Raw genomic sequence first — 17,203 nt, 5'->3', positions numbered from 1 at the left:
AACCCTTTTTGTTTTTTTGTTTTTTTTTTTCACTTTTTTCCACAATTTTCTTTGTAATTGCTTTGATCCATTTTTCACTTTATTAGCTTTTTTTTTTTTTTAATATACATCCATGATTGACTGGATGATGGTGATTTAAACCTAATGGACCTCATTAGGTCTTGTAGAAATGTTTTCGTGCTTTTCCCTCTGTGCCTTACTTTGGCGAACTACATACTAGTGTTAGTGTTTTAGCTTTGAGTGCTACAGTGTAATTTTCTTGTGCTGGTTTGCCTGCAGTGCACATCCAATAAGTAATATGCAATCAGACCTGCATGAGGCTGACTGACCAGTCATTGATCTCAGCCCAGATCAGTGATACGTCAGTGTTTTTTATATCAACCCTTGTCTGAATGTTGAGTGACTATCAATTTTTTTGGGTGTTTGTTTTTATATCACTGGGTTTTTGAGGGTCAATCCTAAATACATGCTTTTGGAAATTGACTTTCTTGGGGTTTGGGAAACTGCAGTGCCTCCAAAAGTTGTGTTTTGCAAGTTCTACAAGGTCACATTAGTTTTTTTTGTGATCTACTTGCAAATACACAGTGGACTGTGCTTGCTCTCACATGTTCTCATGGAAGTTTTACTTTATTTTCCCGAGAAGCATTCTATGAATCAGCCCATCCACACACACGTATACGCGTACTCGAAGCCCCTACCTCTTTTCAAAACCCAGCAATCCAATGGAGTCTGTAAAACTTCTGTTCTCAAACCAAAAGCCTTAAAGCCAACAGATGCCTTTTCGTTATCATTGCCAGTTATCACTCTTAGCTTCCTCTGATAAGACTTTACTTTCTGACCCACATGTTAAGGAGTTCAATTTATCAGATGCACCAGAAGCGCGGATGGGGAGGTGGAGGGATGAGCGAGTCTCAAAAATACCCAGAGGCTTGAGAGATGAGACGTAATATGCCTTTTTTTCCCTGCCAGGCTGGTGGTGTTTCTGAAGCGGCGTTAGTACAGTAAGGAGCTCAGCATCTAAAGAGGCTTTGGTACATGCGGAAAGATGGGACATATTACAGCGAGGCTAGAAGCCTGCTTGATTAATGGGCCAGGATAATCACCTCATCAAATCACTCTCACTTATTAAATCTTGTTTAATATCGTAATGAGGGCCCTCCCGAGCTGCTTTGGCAAATTCCCCTCTCTCCCCGACTCTCCACTGCTCTTGCTTTTCCACTTCTGCCTTTCCGTTTCAGCAGGAAGGCTGCCGGTGCCAAGTTCCCCTCTGTCCTTGTCTGTCTCGCTTCCTTTTGTTGTCTTAACTTCCCTTTTCTCTGTCTTCACCACCATATCCTTAATATACAGAAAACTGAACCTTTAATTTGCTGCTGTAGCTTTCGAGACTGTGCAGTTACAATACATCATCTCTAAAGCTGGAATTGTTGTATCCACAGCCTCAGTCTATTCACCTAATCTCCCTTATTTATGATGGATGATGTGCTAGATTGTATGATCATAAATCAAAGTATGTGTGGGTCAGGACCTGATTGAAGAGTGATGCTACTTCCCAAGGCTTTGGTACACTGGAGTTTATGGAAACACTTCAGGTGAGGTAATATCTCACCTGTCTCCTTCCGCATGATTTGTGATCTATATCTGTAGTATCACGGCATTCCTGAGGTTACTTCTACGTGTGCATAATGTGTGTGAGGTTTCTGGAATGGGCTGGCATCTCCTTCACTTGACCTCCGAGCGAGACGATGTGCCTCAGAAGAAAACAACATGCCATTGTCTTATTTATGGTGTTCCATGTGTCACTGTGCAATCTTGGTCGCACAGCTGTCACTTTGCAATTCTTCCAAGGAAATAAAAATATTTCTCCTTCCCTCTTTTGCCCGCTCTCTCTTGTCTCTCTTGCGAATTATATATGCCTTTCAATATTCATCCCCCTTCCACTAACTTCATCTCAAAGTTGTATTCTGGTTTGTCGTCTCGGAAGGCTGGCAGGCAACAACTGGCTCAAGGTGACCAGTTCAGGCTTGGGATAGAGGTTAGGGCTGCATCTTCTCCCTAAGTGCCTTCCATTTTTTGCCTTTATTGTTGGGGAGCAGCTGTTGTGTACCTGGACCCCATGAGTGGCGCCTATGCTGGGTATCTTGGCAGCCAAGCTCCCTAGCTTTGGATACCAGAGTGAATCAATTCTTAAAGATGACTGTCTGCGTGCCGTGTCACATGGACAGGCCCAGAGTGAAGGGCTTAGGGGGCTCTGGAGCTGGAATGCTCTTTGATGGAGGGGCTGGAGAATGAGGAGGGAGGGGAGGAAAGGAAAATATGGAAGGGTATGGTCCTATTGTTGTGCCAAGGAATGCCCTTGACGGAGATAGAGGGGTATTGTTTTAATGTCCATGAACTCTTTTGGACATGGAAACCTAAAGGTGAAGGAACTGCAAGGGTGATGAACATCATAGCATCTTTGCTGATTTCATACATGCCTGGAGAAGTTCAGCTGTCAGATCCTGCTTTTTGCTCTTAACTACGTGCTGAAAGTTTCTCTGGGATGTGGCATGTGCTAGCAGCTTAGCATCAAGCAGCCATGTGAACGTGTAAAGGTTGGCCAATTATTTGGGGGCTGATATCGCCCCTCTGCCATAATACCCACAGAACCAAACTCATCCTAAGCAGCGACTGACAACAGCTGACCAGGACCTTGGTGATCTACCTGGCTCATAAGACTAACCTGTCTAAAGTCTGCTCAGAAACCTGAGAAAGTGAAGACTATAAAGGATGATAAAAACACATTGCCACATAGCCTGACCTCCCTCCCTCCCACACTCTATCTCTTTTTCCTTCTTCTTATCCTCCTTTGGAAAACAATACCATTCGGACCGCCCCCTCCCTACCTTTCTACCTTGGAAAAAGCAGGTTTATTAATAGTTCATAGCAAGGTGCTTGGGGCAAACTGCACTAGAAGGTTAAGGATGAGGTGAGTTTGCAGTCGGTGCTCAGCAGCCATAGCAGCAGCAGTAGCGGTAGCAGTTTCTTTTTTGGAGAAAGAACCTCATGGTCATCCCGTGTCCGTATCCATTTCATGACAAATGAAATACCACAGGCCCTCGCCAGAAACAATGGCTTGTTTGGCTGGCTGGAGGCTGTGGTTGTGGAACGGTGTGTGTGTGTGTGTGTGTGTGTGGTGGCGGTTGGGGGTAGCGGGGATGGGTGAAGGGGGGATTGGAATAAGATTGGCTTCCAACCCTTGCAGCTGTCCCGGTTGTCACTCCTTGTCTTAAGGCTCACTCCTGGCTCAACGCTCCAGCCCATGGATCAAGGGGATGTGTGTGTGTGTGGGTGTGTATGTGCATGCATCCCGAACCCCAAGAGATACTGCATGTCGATTCTCGGTACTGAAAAATGGCTCCAGACACAAAAGGCAAGTTGTACGGTGTTAAGACCCCTTCGGTATGGAGCAGACCCCAGGCATGAGGTCATCAGCCTTGCTTTAGCAGCCTTTGTCCTACTGCTTGATTGACAGGAGGGGTGGCTATCAAAGACAATTGTGGGATCAGTTACAGCTATGGGTGTCGCTCAAGATACAGCAGATCTCAAGTCAAAACACTTGTGAATGTAGTTTAGAAACGTAAAACTAGAACCACGTAGACTGTGTGCAAATGCGCTGCGATGTTCAAGCATGATAATGGTTTCGCACCTCAGCCCTGGTGGGCTCACCTTAATGTCAATTATAAAGTCTGTGAATCTTTTAATCTGCGTTGATAACAGGTGATGAACTTTAATACGCAGCTAAAATTCCATAAGCAAGCCTATGTGTGCATTACAAAGAATAAGACAAATTTCCCCCCCACCCTTTATCGCTCTCTCTCTCTCTCTCTCTCTCTCTCTCTCTCTGCCTCTCTCTCTCTCTCTCTCTCACCCTTATGTCTCAGAGATTAGCCTTTGCTCAAACACCTCCTGTTCATCTAAGTAATTAAAACATTAGAATTACTGGATTATAAACTGCTTTCCATTTAATCCAGCACTCGATGCTCCCATCATCTTGCCAAATGGGTCAAAAGGAAATATAATGGGGCTCTGTGATTTCTGTTTCAGGGATCTGGAAGAGGCAAAGGATGCCAATAATGGCTATTAAAAGAGATGTGTGTTTGTGTGTGTGTATGAGGGAGTGATGGAGAGAGAGAGAGAGAGAGAGAGAGAGAGAGAGAGCGAGAGATCCCAGACTGGCTTTGCCCCGAGTGCCATCTGTCTTGGACCCACTAGACCCAGTTTAGCCTGGAAGAAGCCAAACCAGTTCAGCTTCTATCTCTGCCCCCAATGCACAGTTATGTACACACAAACACGTTCCCTGTGAACGTATCTTCTTTAAGTGATTAAAGAGCTTCTTAATGAAGAAAAACATCTAAAAGGGAGTCTTTCATCATTATTTGAGAACTCTACCAAGGTTGGGTGTTTGTGTGTGCGTGCTTCATAAAACCTGTTAACAGGTGTTTGCCCTTGGGACACCCACCTCATCCTCACGGCCTTAGTGGGTGTCTTCAGTGGGCTGATATGTTTTATATATAAAAATTTCTTTCTTTTTCTTTTCAACTGGCTACTTTTAGCACATGTTCTCACATGTGCACACATTCACAAACATTCACTTTTCTTTCAGTTTTCAGGGAAGTCCCTCCCTTCTCACTTCGCCCCCTGTGACATTTCTTGGCAGCTAAAATGAAGGGGTGCTGCGGGGATTCACAGTTGCTGTCTTCTCACCTACACTGTCTATACTAATTTGGATGATCAGTATGTGCTTGGCATGATTTCTGTTCGTGCGTGTCTCTGAGTTTACATCCCATATCTTTGTGCAGCCTTTTTATTTATTTATTTTTATTCTGTGGTTATGGAAGCACGCGCGTAGTCTCCTCCGCAGCATGTTTTCTGTCGGTGTGTGTGTGTGTTTTGTGCGCTCGTTCTTGATGGTTTGTGTTTGTGCTCCTCGCAACAAGAGGTCCAAGTTGACACAGTGACAGTTCCTCGCAGAGCGACAGTGGGGCCCTGCCATCCAACAACAGAGGCTTTGTTGCTTTGCTCCTCTTGGCTTGTTACGGACTTCCTTCTTTCTCTCTTTCTGTCGCTTTCTCTCCCTTTTTTATTGAGCCCATTTTCTTGTCTGAAGTCTTAATTTGGGGCGCTGGCCAGTGGGGAGAGGGAAGAGAGGGTAACCGAGGGAGGGAAGAACAGGGGGAGAAAGAGAGAGAGAGAGAGGAGAGGAAGTGCAGAGTGGTGATAGCTGCAGATGGACGGCACTTTGTTCCTTCTTTCCCAGGCTCCTCTCTTGAGCCTCCGAGGCTCCAGTTGCGTTCAAGCCTTCCAGGGAGAGAGAGAAAGAGAGGGAGACTGGGAGGAAAAAGAGGCCACAATGAGCTGCCCAACTGGAATCTTCCAATTGCACAAACGAATTTGCACACATGGAGGAAAAATGAAAGCAGAAGAATTGAAGAAATAAGTGAATGAAGAATAAACAGAAGCGCGCAAATAGGGACAAGATGGGACATGCTTAAAAAAAATCAGTGAGTCTAAACTGTGCATACTAACCACTAGGTGTCCCCATCACTGGTGCCAAAATGTGGGCAGCCCAGAGTTAATCCCATGATTCTGCCAGTGGCTCTGGAGCAGATCGGTGTGCTGCTCCATCGACAATAGCTGAAATCCAGTGTTAAATCACCAACACATGCAGAATGAATCCATCAATCTGTGCACTGCGGAAATCGCTTTTCATGGTTTCAGATTAAACCCGAATCATTTTTTCTGTTTAATTATAGGTCCAATAATCAAATAAAAGCACAGATGAGCAAGAAAAGGTGATGCACAAATGCGGGCAAATGTCCATTATCTGTATAAGGACGGAATTATTCTACGATTCAGGCTTTTAGCCCGCAGTCATTTTGCAGGAGTAGGTGTCAAAATGTTTCAAAGAGTGGACAGCTCATTTGGTCATTAGTAGGAGGATTGCACAGAGAAGAAATCGAAATGAAATCCTAAGTCCTTGTGTTTCTTCATCACAAAGGTTCCCCAGTACGGGGAATTACGTCAGCTCTTGTGTGTGGTAATATTTACTAAAAGTTCTTCTATTTGTTGTTGGGTCGGCGTGCTGTAAATCCCTCGCTGCCACAGAGCTGTAAAACACACTTTTAGACTAAATGCATGATGAAAGCTTAAAGGAAGCCTTTCCAGCTTAAAACAACACTCTTAACTAAATGGAAAATGTTCTTGAACCTGAGTGTGTGTGATAACAAGTGATCACGAAGGGAGGAGGGACTTGGATAGGGACCTTGGGGACCATGTCAACGTTTTGTGTGCCAGAGCAGGGACAAACATTGGACAAACATTGGGAAAGGCTGGCAGCCTTTGAGATAGTGGGCCGTTGATCTAAGACTGAGGAGCTAAAGTCCACTATCTCCTGTGTGATACGGCAGCCAAGGTCTTTCTGACACACAGAACAAACATGGATACCTGAAGACAATGACCTTTGAACCCTCAGCAGGGTCAGTGGAAAAAACAGGAAGCAGGGAAAGTGACTCTAGTGACTTCCTCTCTGCAGGCCAAGAATGAATCAGGTGGAATGATTGTAAGTACACGGGTCACTGTACATAAACCATGCGCGCACACATACACACACAGGTGCACACACAATGTTCAAGAGTAGGAAGCACAGATGTGGTGTGTGTGCATGTGCCTGCTTGCGAGCTTGTGTGTGTGCGCGGAGGAGGAAGCGAGGGAGTGAGTCTTCAGATGTAGCGACAGATGGTATTTGATTACAGAGCAGACGGTCGGTGTTGTACAAAGATGCTGTCTCAGCCCAACCTAAGGAGCTGTAGCCTCCGGTTAAGGCGAGCGCAGGGAGGCAGGCAGAGGACGAGAGGGAAAAAAAGAACACGAGAGAGAGGGAGAGAGAAAAGAATAAAAGCAAGCAAGCAAGAAAGACACAAAAGAAGCAACTCCAAAAATGAGCATCAAAGCAAAAAGAGTGAAAAGCAGTCAGGCAAGAACAAAGGAAGAAAAGGAACAGCAACGGGCAGGCGTGGTGGAGAGTACAACCGAGGTCACCATAAGAAAAAAGCAAAATGATACAGAGAGAGCGAACCGTGCCTTTAAAAAAAAAAAGAAAAGAAATAGTCCCACGTTCGTAAGTGATTCCTAAACTCACAAACACATATTTTTAGAAAACTAACAAATAGGGAAAATATAACGGGATGAGTCATGCATCTTCTTGTAAAAAGATTTTTTAATCAGCGTCTCTTTTTTGTGGCCAAACATTATTGTAATTTGAAGAAACACGCACACACGCACATAATTTATTGGTTAAAACTGCAACGATTACATGGATAATTGCCCGATGGACAAATAATGAACATTAATGATGACACATTTTTGAATAAAAACATATACAATGCGTCTCATCTTCATTTCTTTTGGATTGTTAGCCGATCAATAGAAACGCAACTGCTTCACAGCATTTCTCACTACTAAAAAAAGCGTGACAGAGACAATAACCACAGATTAATAATGAAAACGACGACTCCTCAGCTTCAGTTGTGAATTCACTTTCAAGAGGTTTGTCTCTTTGCTCGGTCCTCAGACTGTTTTCTAAACATTTATAATCCCCCTTTTCCCACTTTACAAAGTCTTTCATAAATCCTTTAATTATTTCCTGCAACCCTTTTTTCTAATGAGGAGAATACTTCACTGTGTGTGTGCGCCCGTGCTCGATTGTTGCATTTAGCCTGATGAGGCAGCACCTGCAGTTGTCTCCGGAGCCTGTAGAGAAACTATGATGGGAGGACGGTTCTCTGCAGCCAAACTCCTAATTAATGATCACTCTGCGAGCAGGACAGCTCTGATTCACTCAAACAGGACAGAATAAATTGCACTGTCGCCAGTGATCCTTTGGTAACCAAAAAACCTGGGAAGCAAGGTAGTAAATTTCAAGCGAATACCATTCACCATTAAATTACAGTAAAGTACTGACAGATTTCCCAGCATGAAACGGTGTACCTTCGATAATCCATAACATTTTGTTACTCTAAAAAAGATTTGACTGTTATCATACCGTTATTCTTCTTCTATTCTTCTATTATTTTTGTCTTTCTTGACAAGATATCCCCTTTGTTGCAGTTTTCCTATCCCTTTTATCATGCGGTTAAATGAATTTGTTACATTCAAATTTTAAAAGCTACCCTGAAGCTGATTAGTCATTACAGAACTCTCAACTATGGCCATTACTAGCTGAACCCTATTGCTTTTTGGCCACAGAAACCCAATAAACTGCTTTATACACCCATCAGCTTATACAGAAACTAACTGAAATTACCACAGCACTTCTAAATTGATCACTTGATTATTTCAATTTCCATGATTCTTTTTTTTAATGCTTGCTAGCGGAACAAAATAGATTTCTGCTAGTATGTTCTTCACTGAAAGCACCAGCTTTTACAGCATTCATGTATATTTCTAAGTATAGATATCTTTATAAAGTCAGATTCCCCCCCCCCCCCCCCCCATGCTTTAAACACAAACACAGAAAACAAACCACAAACAGCTGCCACTTTTCACTCTCTTTTTCATTTTTATTTCAATTTTTTATTCATTTTGCACAAGCTTGCATATATACTGCACATACATTCAGTTCATAGAGGGTGAAGGCACGAAAGGCAATTTGACTACTGGTTGTTTTTGGGCTGGGCCAAAGCAATACAAGGGAAAAAATCTCAAGAGAAAATACAAAACTGCTTCAAACTAGTTTCGGCTTTCAAGTCCACCCTCTGCCCTGTCAAATCCAGTTTTTTTTGTTTGTTTTAACTGTCCAGTTTCACGTAGCTGCCAAAATCCCCACTCATCTTTTCTGTCAATTTAACTTTTTTTCTTTTTTGAAATTGTAAATTCGTTAAAGTGTAAAATCTTTTAAGTTGGTTCTACTTATTCAAATGCAGTACAGCCTTCCCTGTTTGAAAAAACAAAATGAAACAACATCAAATAAATTAGGATAAATTAAACCAATAAATTACACAAAATCTGCAAGACAAATAGACACCGATAACAGGAAAAAAAAAAAAAAGCAGCCATGTCATGAGTTTTATTTTTACAACCTGTGTAACTATTCAGACTGTATCTGAAAAACATGGCTGTTCCAGTTGGAATTACTGCACTAAAATTGAATAATAATGTCATACAAAAAGCATCAACAAAACATTATTTACATAACATATTGCTAAAGTTATACAAAGGCAGTATTTATCACTGTAAGTCCACGTCATTGATATTTACAATAAAAGAGGAGCAATGTGATAATAATAAAAAAGGAATTACTACTGAAAGCATCGAGAAACAAAAACCTCTTTCAAACAGGTCAGAAAACAGATCAGAGGAAATTATCGCAACACACACACACACATGCGCACACACCAAACACATGTTGCCAAACGCTTAATGAGAGTCATTTACATGTCAGGATGGTACTCCCAGGGGTGGGGGAGGGGCCACAGTGTTGAGAATTGTGTCACACACTGGTTCACAGGTTCTCATAATCGGTATTTTCTCTCACGCAGACACACGCAGTCATATACAGTGCACACACACACATGCGCACGTACTGCAAAGCATACAGAAATTCCACAAAATTCCAAACTTTCATCAACTTTTAAACCCAGTGAAAAGGGGGTACAAATCGCTGTTTTTTTTTTCCCCCTTCAATCCGCAATCTGTTTTTTTTTTCTTTCCCCCCTTTAATCTGTCACTGTACAGTGTTCCCCATCCATGGATGGCACTAGTCTTCTGATGACAATGAGTTCCTGTCTGTCTCTTGGGTCAAATCTAGAGCTACGTTGGCGGAAATCTGCCCTTGTTTTTTTGGATGACACAAAGAGCACAGGCTGCCAACGGGCCGCGCTGTGACATCACCGTTACCCCACCGTTACCCCACCGCTCGTCTGATGCATCGTTCTGTTCGGAAAATTAAAGAAATGAATGCTGGTGCAACTTCAAGGGCACTGCCGATGGGAAACCGTTTCCCGTTAAAGGCATGGCAGAGGGAGGGGGGGAACAAACAAACCAAAAAAAATACCCCACTCCTCTGTGGATATTTCAGAAGAGTGCTTATGAGTCCAGTTGGAGAGTGGGTGAAGTCTCCTTTTTTTCCTTTTTTAACCACTCACCCCTCTCTAGCACTCTGAGTGATAATAGAAAAAAAAAATCTGTACAGCTATTCTTTGTTTCATCCTGACAGTATTTACAGCAGCGACAACAATATTTCATACTCTGAAAAGGTATTCCAAGTTTATTTTTCTTTTCTTTTTTTGATCTCCAGAAGACAGCCATTCAGCACAATACAAAAAAGGTAAAGAAACCAAAAGGAAAAACTGGTCACAAAACCTGCAAAAAACCTACTACTATTGCTCCTAATCTACCAACAACTCATTCAGAATACAGATTGCAACAAAACTGTCACTAAAAATACCCTCAGGATTTCTTTTATGAAACAGTTTCTAACAGTGCCTTTCAAAGAACTTCCACTATATATTTTTTCCCATAGATTTATACTTTACATTATAAAAAAAAGGCTATATATGCATTTCAATAATGTTATCCTAAAAATTAAACGACCCCAGAAAACAAAACCTGACAAAAATATTCTCAACACGGCGTTAAGGTCTTGCTAATCCTTATTTTATTTATTTATTCTTTTTTTTTTCCTTTTTTTTTTTTTGCACACAAGTTCTTCATTATCCTGAATTAATCTTTTTAGACGCAGGAACTCTTTAAGTTTAGGGTGGAGTTGCAGGAAGGGAGAGGGCATGGAACGATAATAATCTGCGCATCAGATAAAAGTGTCCTTTCCTTTCTTTATCCTTTGTCTGTGGCGCTTTAGAGCCCTTGGCTGGTGCTTTGAGACTGAGACATGCAGGGCCTAGCCCATCCTTCAGTGAGAAATGTGCGCCGCTCGCTCTCTCAGGGCTCCGGATCTTAAGAAGAACACTGTCCGGGGACGAGAAGGGGGACATAATGAAGGGAGTAGCTCTCTGTCTTTCTCTGCCTTCTTTTGTCAGGCCTTTTGTCTCGCTTAGACAAGTCAGCAGGTTAAGCAACCTGCCCCTTTTGATCTTTTGTGCCGCACACACAGACACACTATAAGCCAATGTCGCAAGGTGAGATCACCAGCTAGCTCGCACGCACCAAGCAAAATATCAAAGTCCACTCATTGCTTCAAACTTACCTCTTCAAAAAGGTCATCTAATATCTAATACTTACTGCTTCGTAAAATCTTAACAGCCTGAGAGGATGGGTGAAGGTAAAAAACAAATCAAAAACAGTACATATAGAAGTTCAGCTCAAGTGAAAAAATTTGGGATTAGAACTTCAGGTAAAAGTGAAAGGAATGCCGTTTAACAAACTGGGCACAGTGGCTTGAACAGAGACACACTTTGGGTCTTAAAAGCTGCCGGTGTGGGACGGCAGGACAGAGCAGAGGGCTTCAGGTGCATGTTGCTCCTTGCTCTGCGCCTTTGTCCCTGGTCTTTGTAGTGCTGAGAGCTTCTCCGTCTACCCCCTGGGGGAAGAGTGCTCACCTCTAACCTCATGTTGTTGCACTGAGAGAGAAGCTAAATCACTCAGCAGCAGGTGAACATAGAGGGAAGGAGCATTGTGTGTGTGTGTGTGTGTGTGTGTGTTGTCATCAGGGTAAGTTCTACTTGAGGCAGAATTAATAAACGGCTGTTTATCAGCCTCAATAGATTCCTTTTATCTTCACGTCTGTTCAGTTAACAAACCGGTACTTCAGGTTTTGATATATTCAAGTATCGACTGCTATTAAAGTAACTTCATAATGCCATTTACACCATATATAAGCTAACCACATTAAGAGCCAGCAGTGTAAATATGTTAACTTCTTTCACGTGAGCTGTTTAGTGCTATAAAAATTAAAAACAAAACAAAACAAAAAATCAGACTTGCACTTATTATGTATGTTCACTAATTCAGAACACAGACGTAGAAAAATATTTTGTTATTAGATGAAGAAGTGCTCTTTAAGGGGGAGCAGATTAGTTTTCAAAGGTGGAACAGCTATAGTAAATCAAGAAAACACACTTTTACCAAATACTTCTTATTTACTTTATGTTTCTTTAGACTATGTTGGTTATTTTTAGCATCATTACTGGACTGATCCTGTGCAGGATGAGCTTGTCACTACAGGTGAATAGAGAAGCCCACTCTAATAAATTCCCTGGAATAAAATCCAAATCCAGCAAAGTTGCCCCAGCAACCAAACAGCGAAACAAACAAAACAAAACCAAAGTCCACGCCAGTGATGAACAAACTGAGGAAAGTGAGTAAGGAGAAGGAAAATGGGGAATGAGGAAGGTGGAGGAGGAGGAGGGGGGAAATACTTCAGAATCTAAAAATCTTTTGGAATAATATTCATAGCAATAATTTATTTCTTTCAGCAACGGCATCAAGGGACAAACAAATCTTGAAGTGCCAATCTTCAGCAAGCAGTAGTGACAAATAATAATCATAAACAACAACAATAAGAATAGTAATCAAAAATAATAATGTACACCCAATAAACACAATGCCCCTATTTGCAGGGAAAACACACTTCAAAAAAAAAAGAAAAAAAGAAAAATGGTAGAGCTCAGTAGCTATTTGAAACTGGTCCAAGTCTCACAGACCAGTACCAAAAGTCCAGTTTTAGTCCAGTCAACAACCTCACTAGGCCTTGCTTTTTGTGTGCATGTGTGCATGTGCCTGTCCTGTTAGGGACATCTTCAATAGCACAGTCTATTAGGCACCCACTTTGTATTAGGGAAAGAGGGGGTAGGGTGGGGCAGTTCACATGGATACCCCCCGAATTGGAGGGGCCTCTGTGGGTGCCACGAGTCAAGTCTTCAGGGAACCCAGCCTATGTTCTTAGCAGTATAAATGGGAACTCGGGAACTCTTTCCACACATGGAGGGCGCCGTTAGTGTTGATCACAGAACAGGCCAAACAGAGTGTTCACACGGTCCAAGAAAATAAAAATAAAAACACCCAATAAGATCAGAGCCTCTTCAATTCAGAGTCATAGAAAAACAAAACATATAATAACCAGCATAATATAAGAACAAGAACACAATAGCTAGGTCATTTAGGAACTGCCACAAGGGGCTTTAGATTGGGAATGCTACTCCATAACTTTCATACATTCAAAAAAAATAAAATAAAAATAAAAACAAACAAACAAGAAAAAAAAACAGGAAATCAAAAGTAAAGTTGAAGAAAAGGGAAAAAAACAAATCATAATATAATTTTGAAATTCTATGAAATCAGAAAAACAAAGAAAGCGCAAAGCGGTAAGCAAGGAGGAAGAGGAGGAGGAGGTGAAATTTACTCATGTAGAAGCTCTTGGAGACAGTTTGGGGACTTAAAGATCTCTGGGACCTCGCTGTCCAGTTTGCAGATGACCTTGTAGATGGCCTTCTTCCAGGACGGGTCCACGTCTTTGCCGGCCACGATGGCATTGAAGAACTCTCGCAGTGTGATTTCTGCCACCTCCAGGAAACGATCAGGGACCTTCGCGAACACAGAAAGGAAGGAATGAGCAATTGTGTAAACAGATGTGAGGAGTACACGGAGGAAATCCTATTTTAAGGTATTTTAAGACTCACTGCAAAGTTTGCGTCCTTTATGTCACTCGACACAAAAGCACCGTTGTAGTGGTTTGATTTTAAGGCACTTCGTTATAATGCCAACCCTAAAAGTGTTTCGACCACTGAATACTGAGGAAAATGGGAACGAAACTTGACCGACTGCCAAAACCCAAACCAACTTTCCCAAACAGCGACAGTCTTCGCCCCCCCCAGTTGTAGAATATGTTCATATTTTCAAAGTGGATGTAAAACCATAAATCTCCTGTCTCTTGAGTCGCTACTTCCTTAAACGCCGGTTGAGGTGTTGGCCTGAGAAAAGTCACTTCTTGCGAATTCTCAGGTTTCTCACACCTCCCACTTCCCCCACCTTCCACCAGCAGCGTGGCGGGCGTGACATGTTTATGAGTCCCACTGTAAATCTGCGACCAAACAAGAGAGCGGAGCTGAAGAGCGACAGAGAGGTGCTGGCGAAAGAGGAAGTACTAAATGCTTTGGGAACGGGGAGACACGCTGCCTCTTTAGTGTCCCTGACAGCAGCGCTCACCGACACCATGGAGATGATTAGTCTGGCAAAGATCTGTGACACCTTCCCCCAAGCCAACACTCTGTCACACACAGACACACACGCTTATGCTGGTGTGAGCACACACACCAGCGGACACACCTCCTTGTGCCAAGGAGATGACACATCCTGTACTGTGACAGAGCTCTACATAATGCTCGCTGCACGCACGCACACACACATACACACTCACGCACCGGGTACCCTGGTGTATTTGGCTGAGTCTCTTTCCTCGACTCAGAGCTCCAGGGCGACGCAGCCTTCAGGGGTCACCTGCTTGGATAATGCTGACTGTCTGCCTGCCCGCCTCCCTCGATGCTCACACACACAAACACATATTGTCTCACACACATACAGCAGCAGCCTGCCCAAATGCCTGACAGTGCGTACTCCACTCCTCTCCTCCAGTGTCCTGCAGATACTCATCAGGAGTGTCAGGACACAGCAAGGTTAGTGGCCACTGGAACACACACACCGATGGACAAGGACCCACACACACCGACAGGCCTCTTCAACCACACACATATGCACTTAAACACACATGGGACAGCTACCAACCCCCCTCGGGGTGATGAATGGAGGCTAAGATGCCTGTGTGTCTGGTTGGTGTGTGTGTGTCTGTCCACTACTCAAGTGAAAAGGTGAGTTGTGAATAAGGAGCTTGTGCACTGTGTGTCTGTGTGTGTTTGACGGAGAGAGAGAGAGAGAGGGAAAGGAAAAAAACGAAAGATAACCCAATTCCCCAAATATTGAATTCCCGTCTGGTGGGATAAAAGTGGATATAATTCATTGTTTGGGCTGCTTGTCGTTCACGGAATACTGGCACAATGACCCCGCTTTGAGGCCAGCTACAGTAAGTGTGTGTGTGTGTATGCCCGCGTGCACTTTTCCCGAAAGACCTCGCTAACGGGACGGTGCCGCGTAGCGCCCTGGTGTTAGATGCAGGGAGTGCCGCATTACTAAGAATATTCCTGCATGGAATTTCTCCTGACGTTTTGACTATAAAAGGACAGCAAAATGCTGACTGCAAGGAGAAAGCAATGTCAAGGAGAAAAGGGTATTGGTATTTCAGATCCTCTTGACTGAGAGAGTGAGAATGGGAGGGAGGGAGAGATGGCGAGAGAAGGAGGGGCCGAGAAGAGTCTAAGGAGAGAGAGCGGCGCAACAGAACAAGGGAGTTATTCCTGTCCCACAAGCCTTTGTTTTGCGAGTACATGTGAGTTGTGTGTGTGTGTGACTGAGCTTCCTCCTGACCAGCAGTGAGCCTAAACTGTTTGCACCCCCTTCCACCTTGTCCAATTCTAACCCCCCCCCAAACCGCCTCACTGCCTCCCTCCCTCCCTCTTCATCTTTCTATGTCTCTCTAGGGTCAGCTGTTGGGCCTTTGTTCCAGAGGCATTGTGGGGGATTATCCAGTGTGGCCGTTCATTCGCTCGGCTGTCCGGTAAATGGGGCCAATCGCGTGGCTCACAATCCTTCATACATATTTCATAGGGGTTTTTAACAACTTCTCAGCAGAGCCCAAAATTAAAGGACAGATGTACAAACAGAGAGGGAGGAGAGAGGGATGGATGGAAAGAGGCAGCGAGGTGGTGGAAAGGGAAGGATGTGGAGTTGCATATGTGTGTGTGTGTGTGTGTGTGTGTGTGTGTGTGTGTGTGTGTGTGTGTGTGTGTGTGTGTGTGTGTGTGTGTGTGTGAGAGGAGTGACGCCTGGAAAAGGCAAACAAGGTGATAGAGTGAATCTATTGCTAAGCAGGCTAAATCTGAAAACGAACCTTTTCTCTTTGACTTTTGGTCCATTTTTCAAAAGTGGAGTAAAAAAGTAAGCTTAAATGTAATGCCTTTAATTTGGACTAGCAAAACACGGAAGGGGTAAACTTTCTTGTCTTGCTCATGTTGAATTTTGGCTGGCAAACGCGTGCGGCAGGCAGCGGCAAAGCATTCAAAAATCAACCAATAAAGAGCTCTCATGAAAATGAATGCTCTCGCCCTGTGTAACACAATATGAAAAGCGGAAGACGGAGTGGGAAAAGGGGTGGAAAGAATCGGCAAAGATGATAAGGCTGCAATACCCTGACATTTACATTGTGCTTGGTGTTAGGGGGCCTTCTAATCAAGGAGAAAGGCAGGGTGGAAGAAAAAGGAAAGTAGGGTTGATAGCACTAAGGCGGTAAATCAGTCTTTTTCAATGGCTGCCCCCTCTCCCCCACGACACTCTCTCCCCATTCTGTCCATCTCTCTCTCACTCGTGACAGGTTGCTTTGAGACAGAAGGATAAGCTCTTTTTCAGAGAGAGGGAATCGGATTTCCTGCTTTTTGATGAGATAATAAAATATGACGGAGGACAATAGGAGCCTGTGGACGGCTTGCTGGGAGCTATTCACTCGAGCAGCAGCCCTCATCTTAAGACTGCTTAGACAAACGTTTAAAAAGGTAGCCAGAGGCCCAAGCCCTCAAAATAAAGGCTACTGTTACACACTCTGTGTGCAAGTGTGTGTGTGTGTGTGTGTGTGTGTGTGTGTGCGCGCGTGCACGGGCCTGTGTCTTTCGCATGTGTTTCGGTAAAGCCTGAGAAATCTCTTCTCTCTCGGTGACTCAGGGTTGGCTGTTTGTTTGACCAACGTGTTTCTCCCCTTTGCTTTTGGGAACTGTCAGGAGATGTATTGCACCTTCTATTTGCACAGTGTTAGCCAAACAAGACAAGACCCTGGAAGATAAGGCTGTATGCGTGTGTTTGTGTGTGTGTAAGTGTGAGTGAGTGTTCTAGCAAGCTTTTGCCTTGAAGGATGAAATGCAGGGACACAACATAAGCCCTCGCTGCAAGCCAGGTTAATTCCTAACCCCAACTCAGCCTGGGAATACCAACACTTCCCATGCTTTTTTGGTCACTGTGTTTGTGTTTGTGAGACGTGGAATTTATAGATTTTGTAGCGCACTCAATGCCACAGATGGGGGGTTATCTGACTCTGATATCCAATAAGTATTTT

The 17,203-nt window shown here is 43.5% G+C and overlaps 1 protein-coding gene across 8 annotated transcripts in view; it reads right to left on the bottom strand.

The window, feature by feature from the left end:
* Positions 1–10,525: 10,525 nt before the first annotated feature.
* Positions 10,526–17,203, bottom strand: part of LOC146617113 (prospero homeobox protein 1-like) — a 34,232-nt gene continuing 27,554 nt past the window's right edge. For all 8 annotated transcript variants that reach the window (XM_085372223.1, XM_085372222.1, XM_085372224.1 and 5 more), the window contains one exon: positions 10,526–13,575. In XM_085372223.1, the coding sequence (XP_085228349.1) occupies positions 13,390–13,575 (186 nt within the window). In that variant the 3' untranslated portion in view covers positions 10,526–13,389. The remainder of the gene's footprint in view (positions 13,576–17,203) is intronic.

The sequence above is a fragment of the Diplotaxodon limnothrissa genome, linkage group LG15, assembly GCF_057381915.1.
Source record: "Diplotaxodon limnothrissa isolate DT_005_m linkage group LG15, D_limnothrissa_male_GT1.1, whole genome shotgun sequence".
NCBI classification, from domain to species: Eukaryota; Metazoa; Chordata; class Actinopteri; order Cichliformes; family Cichlidae; genus Diplotaxodon; species Diplotaxodon limnothrissa.
The sequence above is the reverse complement of the archived record's forward strand: the minus strand, read 5'-3'. Positions and strand labels throughout refer to the sequence as shown.